The following is a 24,612-nucleotide window of genomic DNA, read 5'->3' on the forward strand; positions in this document are numbered from 1 at the left end:
AATATGTAGTTATCTTTTAAACAGATAAATTGAGAACAAAACAGTAATGTAACTTGGGTACTTACAGTAAGGGTAACAATGATAAATTTCCCAAATCAGTCATTGGGCAGCCATTATGGCCATTTTCCACAGTTTGATACTGATAGATTCCTATTAAATAATTTTTTTAACAATGTGAATAATAATATTAATTATTAAACATCGTTGGGCATTATAACGAGCGGTTGGATACAATCGGTAGGAAACCATATTGCGATGCATGCGCCTGCAACAACTTAGAATATATATACATATATATATACTTCTTGGATGACAAATCCGTTGGAAACACATTATTGTGAGATTACCAATCGGTGTGACAATCAATAAATTATGTTTTGCTTATACAATTTTAAACGTGTTCACTTTCAAAAATTTCATACTTGGTATCGATTAGTGTCTAACTTACATGGTAAGTAAGCGTCGTGTAGACACAATGTCAAACATATTAGTACACTAATGTATTCATATATACATATATGTACATGAAACAATAACTTAATTACCAAATGCTATATCCATCATCCAACATTTAGCATAGTTTCCCATATTGATTATAGCAACCATACAAAATAGTCAATTGACAATAAAAAGAATTTACATTAAGTAGATTTCAATATTTTTATTTTTGCAAAAGAAAAAAGGAATAATCTATAAAAATGTCTTTTCCACCATTTGTGAATATTTTTCTTCTCATAAGAGAAAGCTAACTAACTTGTAAATATAAGCAGAGATAGATGGTGGTTAGCAGTGGGATCTAAGACACGCGTCCCATCAAATTTGGGACTCATCAGCTGGATGTACCTTAATTCCAGAGTTAATGTTCCTTCTGGGACTCGAAACCAGTACCACTTGCTTCAAACAATATTGCGTTATCTAGTTAGCTACTGAATCCTGATAGACATCAGTTTGTTGAATAGGGTGAAGTTTTAATTCATTTTTGTATTGGTTGTTTGAATCTCCTGCTTATAATGCTTATGACTTGAAGCAATATTGAAGCGATCCGAACAAGACGCACACATGCCAATAGGAGAATGATCAACTGTAGTCTTAAATATCTATGGGAAGATTCAAACAACCAATATGAATATGAATAAAACTTCACTCTATTGCACAAACCACTGGCTATCAGGGTTCAGTAGTTTAGTGGGTATATATATCAAGAGACATTTATGAAAAGTTTTTCTTTACACCATTAACTGTAAGATAATTGCCCCTGGAATATCTCATAGGGATTACTCCAAAGAAGTCTATTTATCGTCCTCTTGTATAGAAACTTTAATTTATAGAATTTAATCACTCCTAGATTGAGACAGCTATCGGTCAACACGAATAGTATGGTTCATTAGATTTAGATTAAGTAATTTTCAGTCATCTTTTTTTATTCATGGTGAAAAGAAAGATCACGAATTAGGTCCATTTTTTTGATGAGAAGTTCTGAACCAAGGCAAGGTGGCCGTTCAATGTATTTCCCTTGATTTTAGCGCTTATAATACACGTTTCAATACATTTCTGTGAAGAATCTTCAGTATTTAATTATAACTTCCTTCGCAATTTGGATTCAGATGCAGAAGCATTAAATAATTATCTTGACCTAGCTTGTGACTTCTTTCCAATGTGCAATGATAATCCTATACAAAGTTGAACTCAGTATGTTCCAAACATTATTTAGCTGGACAAAGTATATCTCAAGTATTTCTTTGTATTCAGTAATTTGAACATTGATGTCTGTTCGTCATAAAAGCACCTTTTTATTGCATATATGTTCTTTATTAGAAAGATAATCTGTCACATTTCTAATTATATTAAGAAAACTAAGCACCTCCAATGAATAATAGTAATGAAAATAGTGTGTAGCACCCACTAATTCATGCAGAAAATAAGCAGACAGAAGCAAAAGAAGAAGAGTGATGACAGTTAAAGGGTTATCTACAGTTTTCAATTGAGTCATCGTTGAGTAGTAACCAATATCATGTATGTCGAGTCCTTCCTAATGCTGAGCAAACTCTATTGATAAAATTGCAATATGGACATTAGTCTGGTGGTTTGACACCTCCTGTACTATGTTGAGCTCAAATATTCAATATTAGATATGCACCTCATTGACAAGTGGAATAAGTGATAAAATACATCAGTTTAGGCTTCCCGCTCAACTACCTCCCATCTTGAATATATTGTAATGTCAATAGTTGAAATCATGAGTCAATTGAAGCTAAACCACCGTAGGAAACCTGGGAGCACTGGGTAGCCGTTTCGTTCTAGTATGGGACTCCATAGAGGTGCGCATCCACCATGGACCCAGAACCTATCAGTCTTGCGCACCAGTGCTTAACCATTAGACAACTGAGCCGGCATCCAATGTCTAACTTCAATCTAATCTTGTAATGTCATTAGTATCAATCAACATTTGTAGTCAAGCTCATTTCCATAAGTATAAAACTGACTCTAATCTTTACAAATGATTACGTCATAAAAGGACTTTTCATTCGAAAACAATATGGCTATTAGCTAATAATCACACACACGTCTAAATACTGTCATTCTCCACATTGTAACTCAAAATCCCCACCTGTCATAAACAATTTTATTGTACTAATCATTATTATGAACATGAGGGAATGAATGAGTTACGAATGATATTGATCACTTTCTACTGAATTGAAAATAATTTTTAATAAAATTCAATAAAGAATAAAATAGAACTGCAGTAAACATTTATAATATAAATGAAGTAATGTCATTTCATTAAAACAAAGTACAATAGAAAATTGCTACACCAATGAATGTATTATTGTCTATCCTACATAAAATAGATCTACGTTAAACAACAAGAGAAACTAGACTCAGTATTCTCATTCATACAAACGAATATAATAACGTCAAATGATGTCTTTCTTTTTTAAAAATTACTAATTGTAAAGCTATTGTTGACTTGTCGAATTTGATGAAGTTCATTGTTGCTTGGATTCAATTTTTAAAGTAAGAGAAAAGAAAAATGGTTAAGGATGGGATCAATGCTACTTTTGTGGATTTTTTTCTTGCAAAATATTAAAATAATCCATTTTTTGACGTAGGGGCTTTATCTTAATGTTTAGGTTGAATTAATTAAAATTAAAACTGTTTACCATTGTCTATCAACTAAGTGATTCCAATGGTTAAACACTCACCACCCTAACTTAAGGTATCGATCTAGACCTACAACAGAGTTGTGGATGCAAATTCTCGAGGAGTATTTTATTAGAAAGAAGTAATTATGTAGATCTTCTCAACTAAGGTCAAAATATGATGAATACTATCCACAATTTTGCTTACTTGGCAAAAATAACTACTTCATGACATTTTCTTCTAAATAGATAAGAAATTGTGAACTCTTTTTCAACCTTGTCAATTTGAGTAAGAATTAGTCTGACACCCCTCACTATGCAAATGCATTATCACTATGAAACTGAGTCAATAAAATTGTTTGGAACCTTTTTTTGATGAAAAAATGCATTTCCTAAATTAAATTTGAATGAAGACTGTTTTATACGAGATTACTTCAGTATATTGAAGATTCTACTCTACCCTAAATACAGAAGTAAATATCACCGATTTAACAGAGCATCAAATGAGAATTTTACGGTAAGTGAAACTCCTTCAAGACATTGTTAACGAAAGCCATTCATTACCAAAGTCCACTTAGGACTAAAAGAGTACAAACTCATTCATTAGGTGATTGGGTATAAACCACACTCTAAATGTGAGGGCCAATCATACTACTTGATTGCTCAAATCGATTTACGTGAAGTGCGGTTTGAACCCAGAACTTAGTAACCAAAAATCTAACACCTTAAAATTAACCATCCTCTTCACTAAATTATTAGTAACCGGATATTTCAAACCTTACTGAGAGCTGTATAAACATTTTACCCGTTAAACAAGCTAGTTGGTATTTGAACTTATTACGTCTGAGGACAACACACTAGCGAGAGATACTAAATGCAAATTTCGTTATGAACAACGACTCTAGAATGTAGATACATCCAAGTGTCGAGTCCTAAACAGTGCATAATTGTTTTCCAATATCCCACTGTTAACCACACTCAATTTACTGATTTTCATGTTAAATGTCTTATTGAAATCTTTAGTGGGTAATTAGTTTCTTTAATCTGATAATAAATATCAACAAGTACATAAAGATTAATGCAGAGATGGGATAAAATGATAGATCACTCTGAATTCAGTGTTATATTTATTCAGTATAACATTCTTGTGTGATATTCATTCAGTGTTATAGTCAGGAATTTTTTGTGTATTAATTTAGTGAGATGTTTACTCAGTAGGATCATATTTGGTTTCATAATTCCAATGTAATACTCACTTTTATATCCCCACTATTTTCAGTTATGTAGATTGATTAATCATTAAATGCTTATTAAATTTGTATATTATTAAGTGTATTCAGTGAATAAGTTATCATCATCCTTTTTTTGAGGGTGAATAAAATCTTCATCTGCCCTATGTTTTTACCCTCATCCTCATACTGTGAGAATTTCAGTATCTTCTTGTTTCACTTACAGTCTTGACATAGTTATGACATTTCAGCTTAACATTTTATAAGTCAACTGCGAACACATTTATTTATTTGCCAAAAAGACATGGATTAATTACTTTTAACTGAAGTTATGAATGTTTACCATAAGGTACTAATAAATACTAAGAGGGTACAAAATGTTACCACATGTAGGATTTTAAGAGTACAATACGATAGTTCATCGAATAACTCAGCTAACCAATAAAGTTATATAATCTTTTTCGTCTTGAATATATATAATTTTTAGTAAACGATATCTCATATACTTTGAATAAATATTTTAGGAAAAAGACAACCGCCATTTATATAATTAGCCTTAATGAAAATTAATGTAACAGGCTAAAGTAACTCAATTAAATGTTAAGTTCTGCTTACTATCTAACAAAATAAATATCTAACGTTTTTTGAAAAAGAAAATCATCATCCAGATGTTTTCTTTGACATGTTTATCGATTGTTTCATATATTCTTCATTAATCTTATTCTAACAATGGAAAAAATAGGGAAAAAAGTGATTCTCCACTCAAATATATATATATATCCACCTTCTTGTGGTGATCACCTTATGCAGTCACATATGTTTCATTCAATCTACTTCTTTATCCAGCCATTCAATCGTTTATTGTCTAAATTACTAATTGGATTCAGTACTTAAACACCGTAGAAAAATTCAAGTTCAAGATAGCATCTTGTCGACAATAATCATCATAAAACTGCTGGTATTCACTCAGGCACTATGTATATATATAACACCAAAAATGTCTATCCGAATTACATCTGAAACTAAAATTCCTTCTATTGAGTTAACATGTTTTTTACTTTTCTTTTTTTCTTTTTGGAAAAAATTTAAAAAAAGATAAGAAATCTTGTCAAAAAAGAGAAAAGAACACGAGTCACAAATGAATGAACTATGTGTACTAAGTTTTTATGTGTATAAATTTCGAGGAATTTTTTTTCATAATTCAAGTTTTTCACAACGACGAAAACGACAAAAAAAGTTAGGAAGGAAAGGGAAAGATTTTTTCCATGTGTGTGTGTGTATGTATGTTTAAAAGCATGTTGTTTGTGTGTTTAAAATAATTTTCAACATTTTGATTATTGTACACGCACAAGTGTCCATATTACCATGTAAATAGCCATCAACCAATATATATATATATATAAACACATGCTTATATTTATTCATAGTGATTTTGTTTTGGTCATTTTAATGTTTCAATCAATCACATTGTTATTTATTTATTTATAGTATAAATTATTAGAAGATATACCAAATGGGGCTTAGTAGTCATATTAATACTCGTCATTTTAATTTGGTTTATTAATAATAATAATGATAATGATCATTATTTTGAAGATCAATTCTAACTCGATGAGATTATATATTCTCTTGCACACATCTAATCAGAAAACATTGATATTGAGAGATAATAGATAATCTTTATAGTTCAAGATGGAGATTATTGAGATGTAGTGCTTTAGACCAAGTTGGTTAATTCACAAAACTTTCATTTTCTTTTTAAATAATAACATTAATATCTACTTTAAAAGACAGTTCAAAAATCAGCATAATATATGTATACATGTATATAATTATAACAAATGACATTGTATTGAACAACTTCATTATGTAATATAGTAAATAGTCCTAACATTCAATACATCTTAAACATATGAAATCATTCATCAAGTCTCTATTCGACTACAGTAAATTCAGTTCATTGTTTTATTGATTATATTTGTACTAAAAATGGTATCTATAATATTAAAGATAATTTCTCTGTCAAACTCTCTAACAATCTAATCTAGTGAAAATTTATTACTTGTAATTCAAATAGGGATTAGAAAATTACCCACCATTCATAAAGTAACGAAAAATGCAACATGATGGGTAGATCAAAATTCAATATTGTTTTATATTTTTTTATATATATTTCTTTATTTATAAATCCCTGACAAACAGAAATATAGAAGTTGTAAAGCAGACAGAACTTAGTTATTGAACAGTAATTAAATTTTAAATATAAACCAGATTCCAATAGTTGAAATCATGAGTCAATTGAAGTAGATCACCATGGAAAACTTCAAAGTAATGGATAGCAGTTTCGTCCTAGAATGGGACTCCACAGCAGTGCGCATCCACCATCCCGCCCCCGCGAGATTTGAAACAAGGACCCATCAGTCTCGCGCACCAGCGCCTAACCATTAGACCACTGAGCCGGCATCCAACGGTGTTAATTTCTAACTTCAACCAGTCCACGAAGTTGCGCCACCATACGCGATTGTCTTCAGTGAGTTGATATCCCACAACAGACCTGCTTGAACTCCACTGGTCACGGTGAGTCCCATACTAGGACGAAACGGCCATCCAGTGCTACCAGGTTTTCCATGGTGGTCTAGCTTCAATTGACTCATGATTTCAACTATTGAAATTACTAAAATCTCCACAAAACCACTTGTGATAAATCAAACTATGTTCTTAGTTGGAAATATTATCTCCAAAAAGAAATCGATATTCATTATTATAACAAACCGATTTGTGTTGAGAAGCCAATGTTTATTAAAAATTACAGTGAATAATTGGTTCTTATTACAGCCATTTTCCAGTGACTAAAATCGTTAAATCTCATCATGAGTTCACTACCATTTATTAATAAAATGGGAATCAAACAGTTTACATTTAAAAAGTTAACTTCAGTCAGCTAATGACGGAACAATTTAGTTCGTCTTAAAGAGAATATTCTAAAATATGAAACAGAACATCTTTCTTCGTAAAATAACCAAAAGTTTAAACTGTAGTCTTAAAATCACCATGTGAACAAAGATAAATGTCTATCAAGTTATATATATGATTGTTTATTTTTTACATGTGTAAACAGTCATTTCCATATGTTTACCTGTCTATTATTTAAAATTTTCATACTAAGTAACATCAACAATAGGCACAACAAACAAAGTCAGTAAATATTAAATGGAAAATACCCCAACTTGTTTATTTTCATAAAAAAATTGATTGTTTAAGTTACTAGTTAAGTTTTTTTTCTCTTCATATATATATAAACGTATGTTATCATAATTGTCAATCACCTTACCCTAATCTAATCACTATTCACTTTATTTCTATGGTCATTTTGGTTGTCGATTCATCAACCTATTGAATTATTTATTAAAATTTATTACCACCAACTAATTATTTGTAATTGTATAATTAAGAAAACAAAGTGTATATTTTTGTATCTATAGTTCGATGGTAAATCAACTTCGTTTAGAGTTGCTAATAAATGAAATGTTTGTGGCTTCAATCTATTAGTGATGATGATAAATATCTTAAAATTTATGAAGTCATATGAAATAATGAGTAAATTCTAATTGATTTGAGGAGAAATTTGATTACAATAAGAGTTGGTTTACTTTGTATTGTTACGTGAATTCTTCACACTACAAACTATCTCCCTTGTTTGTTTTTGAAGAATGGAACAAACAATTTCCAGGCATTACGAAGAACAATGTTGATATTATTAGTTGTATAGAATAGTGTTACTTCACTAAGGTTTATTCCGTCATACCATAGATCCTACTTTACAGGATAGACCAGTTTAAGATTGATAGAATTACCACTATAGGGTTGTGGAGATTGTTGAGTTTTGATTAGTATCATTAGTCGATCAGTGTTAGACCATTACTGAAAACCTGAAAGCACTGAACGATCGTTTCGTCCAAGATTCCGCACACAGGATATTTTTAGTTGATAATGTTAAAAATAAATAATAACGTCTCTGAATCTAACATTAAGCGATACAGTTTAAAATCACATGCGATGTAGATCAGTTTGATGAAGTGTATCAATTAAGTATGGCACTTAAGTCCATACCTGTTTTCTGATTGCCTTCAATCTATATATTAGTAATTGTAAAAGTAAAAATTCCAATAAAATATCTATTCCTCTATGACTATAGTTGTACTAAGAGAACTAAAGTAATCTGAATAACTAGTTCACCCTTGCATTAAATACATCCTACGACAGTCATACATATATACACAATGAATTATGAATTTTACTGAGTCAATAATAACTTTTATTTGTTATGACGTGTATTACAAGCTAAATTTCAAAGACTGTACTTTCGAAATCGATTTACTATGTAACTTATTCTTCGTTTTTATAAAATGTTTATCAAATGAAATCTAACAGTGATATACAATAAGTTGTCACTAATTAGAATTTAAAATAACCTCAAAAAAAAGTTTGATTTGAATGACCTTTTTATGGTAACGAACAATATTGAAATGTGAACAAAGTAAAAAAGAATCAACATATGAACTTTAGATAAACACAAAAATAGATAGATATTCTTGATGAACTGAAACATATGCTTTATCATATTTGTATCCGAGTAGTATCAACATCATTTAATACATTAAATTGGCTTATTTTAATAATAATAATAATAATAAAGTTATCCTGTATATCAGCTTCAATTATATAACGTTACTTGTTGAACTAATAGAACTTTGTTTCTTTACAACAAATTCTATTCCGTACAAAAAATTTTTTAGGTTTTTTTTTTTAAAAAAAAGATACAAGTTAAAATCAATACATTTCATCTAGTTTCTATAAATACAAAATAATTGTGATTTAATTGAATGATTAATTCACTACTGAAAATTTGAATTTCAGTAATATAAATTATGGAATTTTGTATTTCAGAAAAAACAACAACCAAAATTCAAGATTAATATCATGATATAAAAGTTGAAAAGTTTAAAAGTTCAGTAATTGTTCCATAGTTTTATTTAATTCATTTTACATATTATTCATACATAAAATAAGATCTTATTAGAAATTAAGTAAAGAAACGACATATGATAAGCCGTTATAAAAAAAGTTTGATAAAACTTGTAAGTAATAGATCATTGAAGAGTATCAAATGTCATGTTTATCTGATCCTTTCATTCCAGTTTCCACTTGTCAACAAAGTGTACATACAAACTTAAGGGAACTGATACTTCATTTTACGATTTGAATATGGTTCATTGAGCTTAAAAGCTTGATAAGTTAACAATGATCTATTCGAGGAACAAGTGACTTATTGCAAAACTAGAATATTCACGAATGATCAATGATTGAGCAGCCTTTGATTGCACATATGAAATCATAGGTTAAAGATAAAATAGTTAAATATCGTAGTATGGATTGTTTACAGTAGTAAGTCTTGAAAGTAACTTGATGACAGTCAACACAACGAATGTAAGTGTTAAATTTTTTGCTCAAATCAATCACGCAATTACTCTGAAATGTATTTTTAGATCATGAGTTTCTGGTACTGATGTTGTTGATAAAAGCCTATATATATATATATATATATATATATATATATATATATATATATATATATATATATATATAATGATCATGGAGTATTAAAACTTCCAATGGTTAGTCAAAACTCTGAACCCCTTGTTACATAATAAAGTCAGTAAATTACTATCGTAAACGTGAAACCTATTCGAAATAATGGTCATGTGTTGATAAAATTCTTTACTAGGTCATGTGTTCTCTTCTATTTTCCAGGTGCTTCACTGTAAGTACAGGTAATTTCGTGTGACAGTAATTGATAAACATTCTGATTTTGGGAATAGCACTTTTTGAATAATAAATACAAAGACTGTCGATCATGTAACTGCTAAATATGTGTCTCCACTTCTAATATGTACAAAATTCTATTTTAAGTGGTAAACGGAAGCTGATAACTGAAAAGTATAGCTTTCATAAGATTTAAAAAAACTGGTTAAATCAATTATTTGTATTAATACTGTAGTAAATGAGGCTCAGATACGATAAACTAATTTATTGTTCTATACAAAATTACACAATTGCTTTATAAAATATTAAAATCATACAATAAATATATCATTTGCATATCTTCCTTGAGTTGTCCTTTACATACTTTATCATTCCTCCCAATCCAATAACTATTCTGATTGTTTTCTGCTTTCTTTCCTCTTCTCTCTATTCCAATCTTTTACTGGTAAATATTTCACTTTTAACCTTTACTACATAATACTTATAAAGCACACCACATTACTGGTAATAATAGTAGTACTAACTGTAATAAGGATTGTTAACAATTTTCAACTAACCTAGTATTTCTTAAGAAAAACAGAATATTCCGATTTCGTTTTTTGTTGTTGTCCCATAATGAAACAAACAACAGTAACTCTTCTTTTTAAGTTTAAAGTTATTTAGAATTTACTTTTTATCAATATGAGTCATCTTCAATTCTCTTTACTTTCAAAGGTTCAATTACATTGAATTTATTTTATAGATAAACACCAGTCCTTAACTAACAATAATATGGATATATTTGTATACATTAAGAATTAAGATAATTCATCAAAACAATGTAATTGAATCTATGATAGTTTCAATAGGAAGCTAATCTTAGTATATAATTATCTTACCTGTTCTTTTTCCTGTTTTTTTTCTCTTTCATGATGATTAATGCCCACCCATAATGTTTGTGTATATTGAAATAAAGATAAATTATATGACTTTTAAGTACTTTTAAGTATAAAAGCTTACAAAGAGGAAGTATTCTTTTTCTTGAAAATTGAATAAGATTTATAAATAAATATCAAGGTTTAAGCCCCAGAATGAACATCAACTCTGAGGTTCAGGTACATTTATCTGACTATTCCCAAATAGGATGAAACGCGCGTTCTGAATTCCACTTCTAGCCACTATCTATCTCTGCATATAATGCTTGTGAATTAAGACTATATCGAGGCAATATGCACAATTGCAGTCCTAATCATCAATGGGAAGATTCAAGTAAACAATACCAAGTGAATTTAACTATCAAGGTTTGTTTACATCATACATTAAAATTTAAAAATATGCAAGTATTGAATAAATATTCTTTCCCAATATAGAACTGTTTATTAATTCCTTATACCCAACAAATGGATAAACATATGTATTGAATATTAAGATTTTTTCATGGTGTAAAATCATTGTCTGTGATAAGTAATGAATAAATGAAAGATAGGAATCTAATATATAAATGACAATAACTTTATAATTCAGACTCAATAAACCCGACTATTTCATAAACCACTGAGCCGGCATCCAACGGTGTTAATGTTTAACTTCAACCATTCCACGATATTGCGCCACCGTACACCGTTGTCTTCAGTGAGTTGATATCCCACAACAGACCTGATTGAACTCCACTGGTAACGGCTTCTCACTGGAACTTCAGGAAACGCCTCTTGATGTCAGTCTCATACTAGGACTAAACGGCCGCTTACAAGTTTTTCATGGTGGTCTAGCTTCAATTGACTCATGATTTCAACTGTCGAAATTTCTAAAAAAAATCTCCACAAAACCCCTTCTAATATTTCATAAACATTTATTTTGTTCGATGTTAATTTATAACTCTTTGATACATTGGAATATGTACAGAGTTATTAACTTGTAGCCTAATGTTTTATAGATTAATCCTTCTACCTTGAGTACTATAGTAATACTATAATAAAAATTATATTGATAATTGAGATGAATTAACCAATATGAAATGACAAGCATGTTCATATACATTATAGACAATATACTTACTAAACATAATATATTTTGTTCCTCACTTATTTCTAGTTAGACCCAATTGAACGTATTTGTATTGCCTTAAATTATACTTGTATATTTATACTTAATAAGTGTTTCTTCAATTTGACAATACACTTAACATTAGAGTTATGGTTCGTTAGACTTATTTCTATAAATGATAAATGAATAGATTGCCAAATTACTAAATTGACTTCTTTATACCCTAATAGATATAATAATTAGAACAAGATAATGAATTATTAAATAATATGTTTATAGCAATAAATTAGCGGTATAAGGCTTTGTGTAGATTGTAGTATTTTAACATTTTAACTCATGAGACAATCGAAGCTAGACCACCATTGAAAACCTGGAAGCACTGGACGACAGTTTTGTCCTAGTATGGAACTCCTCAACAGGACTCATCTACTATCCCCTACGCTAGATCAAAGGTACTGGGTTCGAGTCTTCCGTATAGGATCGTAGGTACTGCTGACGAGTCCTATACTAGGACGAATTGGCCGTGCAGTGTTTCTAGGTTTTCTATGGCGGTCTGGCTTAGATCGACTCATGAACTCAACCGTTAAAATAGTAAATTAGTTTATCGGATTCATTATTTAAATTCACCTACTAAAAATTGCTTCAACGTTCCTTTTCAATATCATTATATCTAAAGAAATAGAACATTTCACGTAATAAGTTGACTAATAGTACTTAACCAATGAATAATGTTACCTTTAATTCTTGATGAGGCAATAGATATATATTACTATGGGTCCTATAGGATTACAAACCAGTTATCTATTGATCAGTAGTTTCATAACATTGCCTTTAAATAATGTCAATACGTAATGGAAAATCACCTAGACATATAAATACAAACTGAATTAATACAAGGGAAAATAGTGATGATGGAATAATAGTTATTGCTCATTAAATATATTGTATAGTTTATATGTTGTTTATATACTTTTATACAAGTATGCTGTAGATCTTATTATCCTAATGAAAATCTTACAGCTAAGCATCCATCTCTTGATTCATACAAAATACGGAACAATCGAAAGAAAACGTAACAAAAATTATAAGGGAATAATGATTTGCAAGAAACCATTCTAAGAAATCAAACTACATGACATGGTAATAATATTATAACATAAACTTAAAGTATATCAGTAGTTTAGTTGTAATTCAAAAAAAACTTTTGAAAATTATTTTAAATGATATTGATGTGAATAGGATTAATATATGTAATGATCTGAACAATGAGAAACAAATGCAATGAACTAGGTCTTCATGGATAGGTAATGGTGAATAGTTCAAGGACAGAATTTCAAATGATAAAGTATAACTAGTTATTTATAAATTAACGAAATGAACTTTATAAGTTAAATAGTAATTGAAAAGAATAATTAAATTTAAATTAGGACTAGTAATAGAATCCAAGACTCATGTATTATTTTCTTTGAAACTCATCATCTAAATGTACTCAGATCCCAGTATTGATTTTCATATTTAGACTTGAATTCGGTACCTTCCATGTCAAATATAAATGTGTTGTCTTTTGAATTGCTGATTCTAGATAGTCGGTAACATGTTTCACAAGTATAAATATATTTTTATAATGATTGTGTACTCTTACATTGTTTTAATTGCTTCTAAGATCTGCAATTGAACAGTTTCCGTTGAAAAGATCATTAAATATTTCTGTTACTGATAATCGCTTATTAAATGTATCTACATTCGGTGTTTGTTTTTTATTTTCAAACATTAGAATGTAATACTTCACTCAGTGAAATTGTTCATGAGAAGGTATAATGATGAATCAAGTGTTTAATCTTTAAATATTCATGAATGTAATTTAAGAAATAAATTGTACACATTGATCTTTAATAAGTATGATGCTAATGTTCAACTATCTAATTTGATGACAGATTCTCACTAACCTTTATATTCTCTTTTTTTAAAAATCTGAATAGTTACTAACAGTTGCTTATTTTAATTTTTTTTTTAAAATAATAAAAACAACCATTTTACCATGAATCGTTCAAATATTATATTGTCTGTCTATCGTCCTATATCAATATTGGAAATCATTAAATTTGATAGGTCTATCATTTAAAACTAAGGGATTTAGAAAGAAAAAAGAAAAATGACAGGAAAAGTACAGTTCATAGTAGAAAAATCTATCTTACTTTCATATTAAAAATAAATTTGGTGGAATAGAAATGTTCCAATGAACTTGATGGCAATAACAAAATAGGGACTTAATAGTAATATATACTTATTTAATGAGTAGTCGTTATTTCTTAAATATTGTTTGTCGTAAATCTTTTAGTTAAATTAATTTTCATAAAGAATTGTATTCGTATAGGGACTTGTGGAGATTTTACTAATTTAACAGTTGAATTCATGAGTCAATCTAAGATAGATCACCATTGAAGACTTGGAAATACTGGACAGCCGATTCATCCTCAGCATCCTCAGCAGTGAGCATCCAGCTCAATCTCCACAAATCCCTATACTGATAATAACCATGTACACACTAGTGACTAGTTTCAGGATGGACTACCTGGAGTTCTGGTGGGAGGCCGTGGCCAGTGGATTTCAATCCGTGTCCGGTGTGAGACAGTTATCCACCATGAACAATGGATGAATAGTTGTGTAGGATAAAGCATAGACAATAACACCGTCGAATGCCCGCTCAGTGGTCTAGTGGTTAAGTGCTCGCGCGCGTGACCAGTAGGTCCCGTGTTCGAATCTCAAGATGCGGGGTCGTGGATGTGCACTGATAAGAAGCCCCACAATAGGACGAAACGGTCATCCAGTGCTTCGAGGTTTTCCACAGTGACCTAGCTTCAACTGACTCATGATCTCAATTATGGAAAGTGTTGATTAATTTCAACTTATTTATTTGTGACAACAAATACCTCATAGATAAAACATGAAAACAAATTCTGCATAGTAAATTACCGTACAAACTAGTTTTATTTGGAGATATATATTGATATATTATTATTTACACACCCATCCACACTTTGATTGACCTTATCTCCTCAACATAATTGTCATTACAAAATGATAACATATGAAGAACCGCTGGAAACTAAAATAGGTTGAACAGTCCCTTCTTACTAATTTTAAACTTTCAGTATGGGGTTGTGTAGATTGTTGAATCTCATTGAAATTATAAACCGATCAATGTTAGACCATCATGAAAAGCTTAGAAGCGAGATCAGGGACGCAGACTACTGAGGAAGCCCATACTAATATGAAATGGCCGCCCAGTGCTTCCTGATCTTCACTGGTGATCTAACAATGATCTGTTCATGATTCCAATGTAATTTTCAACTGTTCAGTAATATGAATACAAAAAACATTTCATCATTCAGCTAAGGGATCAAAAGTTTTATTTAAACTTTTAAATGTGTACAACCATTTGCATTTTACAACTAATATTCATATATATAAAGTTGGTTTCCTGACCTTTACTAAAAATAATGATATTTGTTTAGAGATGTGATAAAAATTTGATTATGTTGGTGATCTTCATCTAAATCGAAAACTAATGATTATTAGATGACTCACTAACTTCAGTTTGTAAACATTTTTCACCGGTAAGAACCAATTACACTGAATAACAGTCTAATCAAACCAATAATGAGATGAAATGAGAAAACTAAACTAAGAAATTATACATCAACAGATGAATGATATGATGTTCATTGAACAAACTTAAGATTAAACGTTTCTTTTCGTTTATGAAGTTATTATTGCTCGTTATTAAGATGTTTTAATTTTATCTAGAAAGAAACACCTATTCAGTATTCTATTGTTTTTGACAAGTACAGTTTTATAATGAGAACCGTAACTAAATTAAACAAACCCTACAAACATCAAAGTAAACTACTTTATTAACACGAGAGGTTCGTAAAGATTATTGAGTTTTATGATTTTCGTCAAGGACTAGTGTTTTTAATTTAGGATATAAAACTCAGCAATCTCTACAAACTAACAATCAAATGACTGCTGTTAACTACACTCGAGAGGTAGTTCTCAAATTTCTAATAAGAAGCCCCGGCCAGTCAATTTGAGACAGTTATATGCCAATAACAGTGAAAGATTGCTGTGTTGCATAGTAAATCGATGGAGACTAAAAGTGTAAACTATTAAATGATGGCTCAGTGGTCTTAGGTTCAACCAAGGATGCACGCTGCTGAAGAGTCCCGTGCTTGGATTATATATATAATACCTTATGCTTTCTGGTTTTCAATGACTGTCGAATTAAATCCAGCCTTTGACATAAGTTACTATGCACCATTTACATTTTTATCTAAAATATTATTTTTAGATTTTTCTCAAATTTAATGACCTTAAAATTGATCAAATTTCTTATTCTATTGTCCTCATAATAAGTTTCACTTATTGACCTTTCTTAATCACCTAAATAAATTTACCAAGAATTACTCTCCTTTATAAACGAATAGAATAATCTGAAAATAAAAATTTTTTTTCACACCGAATACTCAATTTAAAACGGTACATAAACAACAAAAAAGGAGTAATGGGTGAACATATAAAATAAAGGGTTTATTAGTATAACATTTCTAATGTTATATTTGAGAAATGCCATTTTTGAAGCCTTGTTTTATAAAGAAAATAATGATTCATAGCATTGTAGTGACAGATTTGACACATGTGTAGTAGTACATGAAATATACATTTAAATATCTATCTCAATTCAATGAGTTCACTTTGACTATGGTTGATATGTATACAAATATTGTGGTTAATATCACTCCCTACAAGTTTGTAGATGTACCTTTTGGACAAATTTCAATTACCATGAGAAATAAGTTACTTGCAGTTATTCAATATTAAAATATATTCATCGAGACTTGTAACATGGTCTAAAGAATGCAGTCAAAAATAATTACTCGACAAAACGGTATTGGTTATTATTTACTGGCCAGTTAGCATGTAGACTTTCAAATAAATATATAACAAACTAAAATGTTAAGTGTCAACTGGATGTACCTGCACCCGAGTTGATGTTCACTCCAGGACTCGACCTCAGTACCGTTCGCTTCAAACGCCATCACGTTATCCACTTAACTAGGATGAAACGCGCGTTCTGGATTCCACTGCTATCCGCTATCCATCTCTGCTCAAAAAGCTTGTGACTTAAGGCTATATCGAGACAATCCGCACAGGATGCACACATGCCACCATAAGACTGATTAATTGCAGTCCTAAATGACAATAGGAAGATACAAGTAAAACACCACCAAGTGAATTTAAAATGTTAAGTGTTGTAAAATAGAAGCCTAGTTATAACGCCTAAGTCTACAATGAGAAATTAAATTGATCTGATTCTTACTGCTGAAAAGGTCTAGTAATGAACACCAATTGGAATGAGAGTTTATACGTCATGCCTTAAATTTAATGTATTGTTATGTTAAATAGTAGTGAATTTCATTTAATTAACAAAAGATACATATCAACAATCACCTTTTGGGGTTTTAATTAAATTCTTATGACTAGCTTCAGTACATTACATTCTATAACTTCTAAATTCACGATAGACTGAGGAGTCCCACAATAGGACGAAACGGCCGTCCAGTGCTTCGACCTTTTCCATGGTGGTCTAGCTTCAATCGACTCATGATCTCAACTACTTAAATTACTAAAATTTCCACAAAACCTCTCCCGATACTTATCGGTATATTTTGATCATCAAGTGTATAATATAACCTTTGACCTTAAATTTGACCATTTGAATCTGACTTGTCTAGTCATATAATTATGATTGATTGTTAATTGGTTTATGTTAACGTAAAATGAAATAAATTACATAAGTTTCAAATACTTTATATGAAGCTTAAAGGATAGATTAGGTTACATCCCATAATCAACAAACAATCTGTATTCGCATCCGTCCATTATCAATTTTCAACTTAATGTACAATAAGATTACTATCTCTTTTCATTTGTAAACAGTTAAACTATAACATGTTATGTAACTGACCATATGAATCCATGGAAAAAATTGATTTATTAGATGTAAGATAAGGGGAATGAAAACACATTTTTTCATCAAATGTAACTTATTGTGGAATAGTTGCCAACTTAGATTAGTAGTATATGTGATTTTCTTCGAAATTATCTTGTAGTACATCTCTCGGTTGTTGTTTTATTTAACAAAATGAATAACATTATATTTCAATTTCTAATAATCAGTCAGTATGGAAAACAGTGAAATTATTTACTTAGTTAAATTATGTTTATTACTTGAAATGTTTAGTCGAACTAACTTTGCTGAGGCAGTATTTTCATTACACAACTTCTTATTCCATTATATGGAAGTCTAGACATAAAACACTCTACCACTTAGTTACTAATTCTGACCTGATTCACTGACAAGATTAAAGTTTTGGATGAATTATTTTTAAAAATACGTTAAACTTACCGTTTAGCCCATGATTATTGAACTGCAAAATAAATAATATGACTTGAATAAGTTACGAAATTCTTTTTAATTTTAAACATACTCTAAGTCTTTTAGGCTTACCTCATAGTTTACGTCACTTATTGATAATAGTCAGATAGCCATTGAAAACCATTAAGGATTGGATAGGTAATTTATCTTGGTATGGGACTTCTCAGCAGTGTACATTCGCGCGTTAACACATAATCTCCATACCAGTGAACTGGCAACTAATGCTGCACATGTTTAACTCCAAGCAATTCAAGATACTGCGGGACCCTCATCAATTACCTGCGGTGAATAGTTGTTTCACACTAGATATGGTTGATCTCCAGTCGTAATGATTTAAGTCTACTATTGTGAAACTGATTGAAGTTAGACATGTATGCCATCAGACGACTACACATGGATCTAGATGTTGTGCATTGACACGCGAGATTGGAGGTCTCGAGTTCGTGGATGCGCACTGATGAGGTATCCCATCCCGGGACGAAACGACCGTCCAATGGTTCCAAGTTTTTGATGGTGGTTTAGCTATGATAATAATATTGAATTACATTTGGTGACTGAAACGCGTAGATTATTATTATTATTCATCCATAAAATTCCTCATCAAAAATCCACTGACCATAAATTCTTAATTTTTTAAGTTTCTAAAAACTGTTTATGTTATGTTAGTTGTATCGTTCATTTTGTTAAAGTTTAAAAAAACGCACCTAAAATTGTGCAACTATAAATTGTTGCATTGAACAATATCAGCGAAGACAACAGACAAAAGTGAGACACTTTGTTCAGCGTCTTTGTTTCTTTCAAAAATCTTGTGACTCATTTCAATTTTTACATTGAAGAAAGTAATAAATTTGTATTACAATCCAGCGACAAAGAAAATACGTTTGTTACATATTTTTTACTAAACTAAAAATGAAATTATTAGAGAGATTCAGAATACTCCTAGAAAATTATCCAGGGGGGCACTGAAAACACTAAGAAACAATCTATCCAATCAGCATTGAATATAAATTTCTCAGAAACACCTGGAAAGTGAAGAGTCACGAGTCATATTTCTGATTGAATGATTACCTATCATGCTACTAAGTTTAGTGGCGTTCTGGAACCTTCCGGAAGCCCAAAGTCATATGAAACGCTATAAATACCCTAAATTTCCTGTTCATAAACGAACATTGGAGTGAAGCGTTATTTCCCTAATTTGCGCCTTTTTTTCTCGTGTTCGATTTGTCGTGCAGATTTAACCTGCGGTTATTAGAAGAGATTAGGAAGCCGATTCAAGCGTTCAGTCAGAAGATTGATCAGAAATGAACATTTGTGTAGTTATTTAACAATGATAGTATAGTTCCTTTTAGTAAATATTATCAAACTAATAAATAAAGGAATAATAAAAACTAGTGCTTTAATAACGAATATAATTCAGTCTTCAGTGATTGTATTGTTTCTTTAAAAAAAAACAGATCATCTACCATATTTGTCTATGTACTTTCATTGGTTTACCTCAGAAATTTTATAAAACCAACAAGATGTTAATTTGTTATTTGTTATGATTATTCACGCCTTCAGTAACGATAATCCTTGAATTAATTAACCTGTCTTAAAATGGAGAATTTCGTGCATTTTCAATCATTTTAAGAAATGACTAATGTAATGTTAACCATACTCTTTTGTCCTTTGAACTTGTAGTCCCAATGAAACCAAGAAAATTACATCTTGTGGACATACACAAAAGAACTCGTTTAACATCAGTATTATCACGAACAGATCAAGCTGGTGTACACGGACAAGTAGACCTACCATATTTATGTGTTGAATTAGCATGGGATCCTCCTGAAGGTCTACATACCACAAAACAAATCAGTTATCAAGTATTTGTTAGACTGATAGGTCCGCAAGAATTAATAGAAGAACTAACAGATACTACTTTAAGTTCCAGTGAATTATATGGGCCCAGTTTAGAACGTGAGGGTGGCCATCCATTATTACAAAGGAGATTACTAGCCAATGTTACTGGAAATACATTTAGATCATCAGAAAGTGACAGGATTGGTAAGTAAAATTGTATAATGTGAAAATTTCAATTTAACTTGCTATTCATCACAACTTATAAACCTTTCCTGTATAAAAATTACAGAAATACATTTTTCGTTTACTATAGTATATGGTTTAGTAAATACCTCAATAATAAAGTTTACTACATTTGGCTTACAACTTAAGAAATAAATCCTTAACAAGTTACTTCACAAATCTATAAAACGAAAAATCCAAAAAATTATATCAGTTAAACATGAATTGATTTCAAAATTTATGAATATCTAAAGCAGTTCTGTGGTGCGTGCTACTTATATTGATCAGAAGATGGGGGAAGATCAAGAAAGGAAGAGCGAGAACACAATGCAATTTGCAAGAAAACTCATGAACAATGAAATGTGAGACAATGAATTGATAATTGCAACAGGAACAGTCTGGTTTGATATGATGGATTGATATTTAGCAAATTAACTATTTACTATATAGTTTTTCTATTTTACTAAGTAACTCTGTAATTTAGTGCTAAATACAATTCGATCGTCCCCACTCGTGTTCTGTTCACTATAGTACCACTAGGAGGTCATTCAATACTGGATAAAAGAAAACCCATTTTATTTAAAAAGAAAATTTGAATAGTATAGGTAGACATAAAACGAATCTGACAGATTACATTTGATCTGTCAGATTTAGTCAGTTAAATTAAAATATGTTCTAATCCAACCTTGAACCAACATGTAACATGATATGTTTTTATTGATTTATTTATAGTTGTTGTGTTATGTAAGAGATGGAAATAATTGTTATCATTTTATTTTGATATAATACCCAAACAGCACAACGATAGGTAATATATATTCCACAGTATTTAATTACAGATCATTGAATTATAGGTTCAATTATTACTTTATTTATTTTTGTTTTGATAGAATAATGAGCCATTACATAAGAAATATGCCTTAAAGTCGACTGTTTTGAGAATGTGTACTTGATTATTCATAAACTAATTGGCAATAAAGGAACACCATACAATTTATAAATAAACTAATTAATTACCCTTAGGTATAAAACAATTAGAAATCCACTTGAACACTATGATTCACAAGCTACTTAATAATGAGAATATGTATTCAAGAAATAATCTTGTTAGTAATATACTCATTAAATTCTATCAGAATGTATCATTTTTTTGTTTACATTTCATAGAATTTCTTATGATTGATTCTTCAACAAATAGGGAAATTTTGAATTTTATCAGAAGGCGTTTTGTGGAGATTTTATAGTGGAATTCATAAGCCAATTGAAACTAAACCACCATGGAAAACTTGGAAGCACTGGAAGTCCGTCTCGTCCTTGCACTGGGCTCCTCAGCGGTGCGCATCCATGATTCCGCCCTGCGGGATTCGAACCCAGGACCAATCAGTCTCATACGCGAACGCTTAACCATTAGACCACGGAGCCGGCATCCAACTGTGTTAATGTCTAACTTCAACTAATCCACGAAATTGCGCCAACGACCAACATTGTTTTCAGTGAGTAACTGCCTGGTGCTTCTGATAATAATCATCGTATGCTCACTAGTAACTGGCTTGAAGAGGTTTTTCCCGCAGTTCTAGTGAGAAACAGTGACCAGTGGAGCTCAACCGGGTTTGTTGTGAGACAGTAACTCACTGAAAACAATGGTGAATGTGCCGCTCAATTTCGTGGATTAGTTGAAGATAGACATTAACACAGTTGGATGCCGGCTCAGTGGTCTAATGGTTAAGCGTTCGCGTGTCAGACTGATTGGTCCTGGGTTCGAATCACGCAGGGCGGAGTCGTTAATGCACACTACTGAGGAGTCCAGTGCAAAGACGAGACGGCCGTCCAGTGCTTCCAAGTTTTCCATGGTGGTCTAGCTTCAACTGATTCAGTAATTCCACCATAAAAGTCGATTTGTTAAAAATGTAGTAAAAATGATTAAAAATAATAAATCTAACATAAGTAAAATAATGAGTAGGGTAGTCTGAGAAAAAATGCCAAAAAATAAACCAAACTTTTGTTGATCAGATAAATAAACCGAGAGTAATCAACTAAAATGTCTCCATTTTTTTAAGGCACCACTCCAGTACACTGAATTTTCTTGTAGACGGCTTTGGATTACAGAAGGTACTCCAACGACTATAACAAAAATGTTTAAGAATTGATTTATATTAACGAAGTCATTATATTAAGAGAGCTACTTCAGATAAGAAGGATCTGGATTAGTATTTTGCTACAGTTCAGTATACATCAGCCGCCAAACCGAATTATGAAACTAGTTGACCAACTGATCAACTGCTGTTTTGATCCATGGTAGTGGAAGCTCTTTCAATTCCCATAAACAAATGATTGAAGACCCTGATTGATAGGGATTAGAATCATTCACAATAGCTTGGGTGCATTCATCTTTCACCTTCCTTTAAATATTTAACTTCAAGATTATTTTGTACTTTTTATTCTCCAAATTCAATTATTCACCTCAAAACAAATTCACTTTGTTTAATGGTCTCTTCTTTTACTAAAACTAGTACAACCGGTCCACATATGTACCAAGTCCTAAGCTACTCATAACTGACTGACTGGTATTCAGTAGTGAATACTGATGTGGCATAAAAATCAATTGTTGCTGAATCAAACATTTCATTTTCAATGTCAAGTGACGGAAAGTAATCCCCAAATAATTAAATTGTATTTCGTAGTTTACATCAAGGAAAAATCTTGGCTAGACGACCGTTGAAATCTGGGAAGCACAGGACAGTTGTTTTATCATAGGATCGGATTCTTCAGCATAAATGGTTTTGCGCTATTGAGAAATTATTAGAATTCAGCATGCTCATCACTAATTGTCGACTCAGTTATCTACCTGTTGATAACTCACTTGGAAAGTCCTAGGTTTGTTTCCCAGTAGGGTGGTGAGTGAGCACTACTTAAGGGTCCGATATTAAATCCAAACAACTGTCTATTGCTTCCTTGTTTTGATTGGTTACTTAAATCAAATCAGTTAGTGATTGAAATAATAAAGTTCAATAGCCTTCACAACGCTACATTATATTATATACACAATTTAACCGTTAACTGGTTACTTCAATGTAATTATTAGATTCAGTTTTCTTAACCCAATTTATTCAAGATAAACATTGTAGGTCTAATTTCATACGCCATTCTACATTTAACAACAACGGTGTTTAAAAGAACTCAATAAAGTGTTACTAATTTTACTTATTAGTATTTTCTAACATATGGCCCATTTGATCTTTTGATAGTATTTAGCCAAAGGAAACACTGTCTTACATTTACTGTTGAAACACAAACTATAAAGACTATAATAAGTCTGAGTAAACACTTTTATCAATATTTAGATGACAGATGGTCATATCAAGTCCAATATAACTAGAAACGATACATTTACACTGATATATATTAGTTAAGGAGTTATTCATTGATTTTATATATTTACCTTTAGCTATTCGCCGAATTTTACAGAGAATTGTGTCTATTATTTACTAGGTAACTACCATCTGTTCACATCAGTAAAAGGATGAGAGTATACATTACTAAAGATTCACTTAAGTTCTAAACTTTAAATGATGGATCAAGTGTTCACGAATACTTTTGACGATCTATATCACACAATGTTAAAATATCTTTTGAATAAACTTTAAAATATAATTTATTGCCCTAACGTGTTGAAAGCTCACCTTAAGTCGAACATAGATCGTTATTAAGATGTATAATTGTTTACATCAATAATTTTGTGGTCACCGAGAGATCTAGGAGTCATCGGTTCGATTCTCTGTACAGTTTTGAATGTGGACTGATGAGCAGTATCGATCGTTGATGGAACAGGCATTCA

The 24,612-nt window shown here is 30.7% G+C and overlaps 1 protein-coding gene across 1 annotated transcript in view; it reads left to right on the top strand.

The window, feature by feature from the left end:
- The window catches only part of MS3_00002886 (uncharacterized protein), a 271,766-nt gene that overhangs the window by 196,951 nt on the left and 50,203 nt on the right, over positions 1 to 24,612 (top strand). The window contains exon 12 of the mRNA XM_051210541.1: positions 20,397 to 20,759. Within this exon, the coding sequence (XP_051070547.1) occupies positions 20,397 to 20,759 (363 nt within the window). The remainder of the gene's footprint in view (positions 1 to 20,396; positions 20,760 to 24,612) is intronic.

Source organism: Schistosoma haematobium, chromosome ZW, assembly GCF_000699445.3.
Source record: "Schistosoma haematobium chromosome ZW, whole genome shotgun sequence".
Lineage (NCBI taxonomy): Eukaryota > Metazoa > Platyhelminthes > Trematoda > Strigeidida > Schistosomatidae > Schistosoma > Schistosoma haematobium.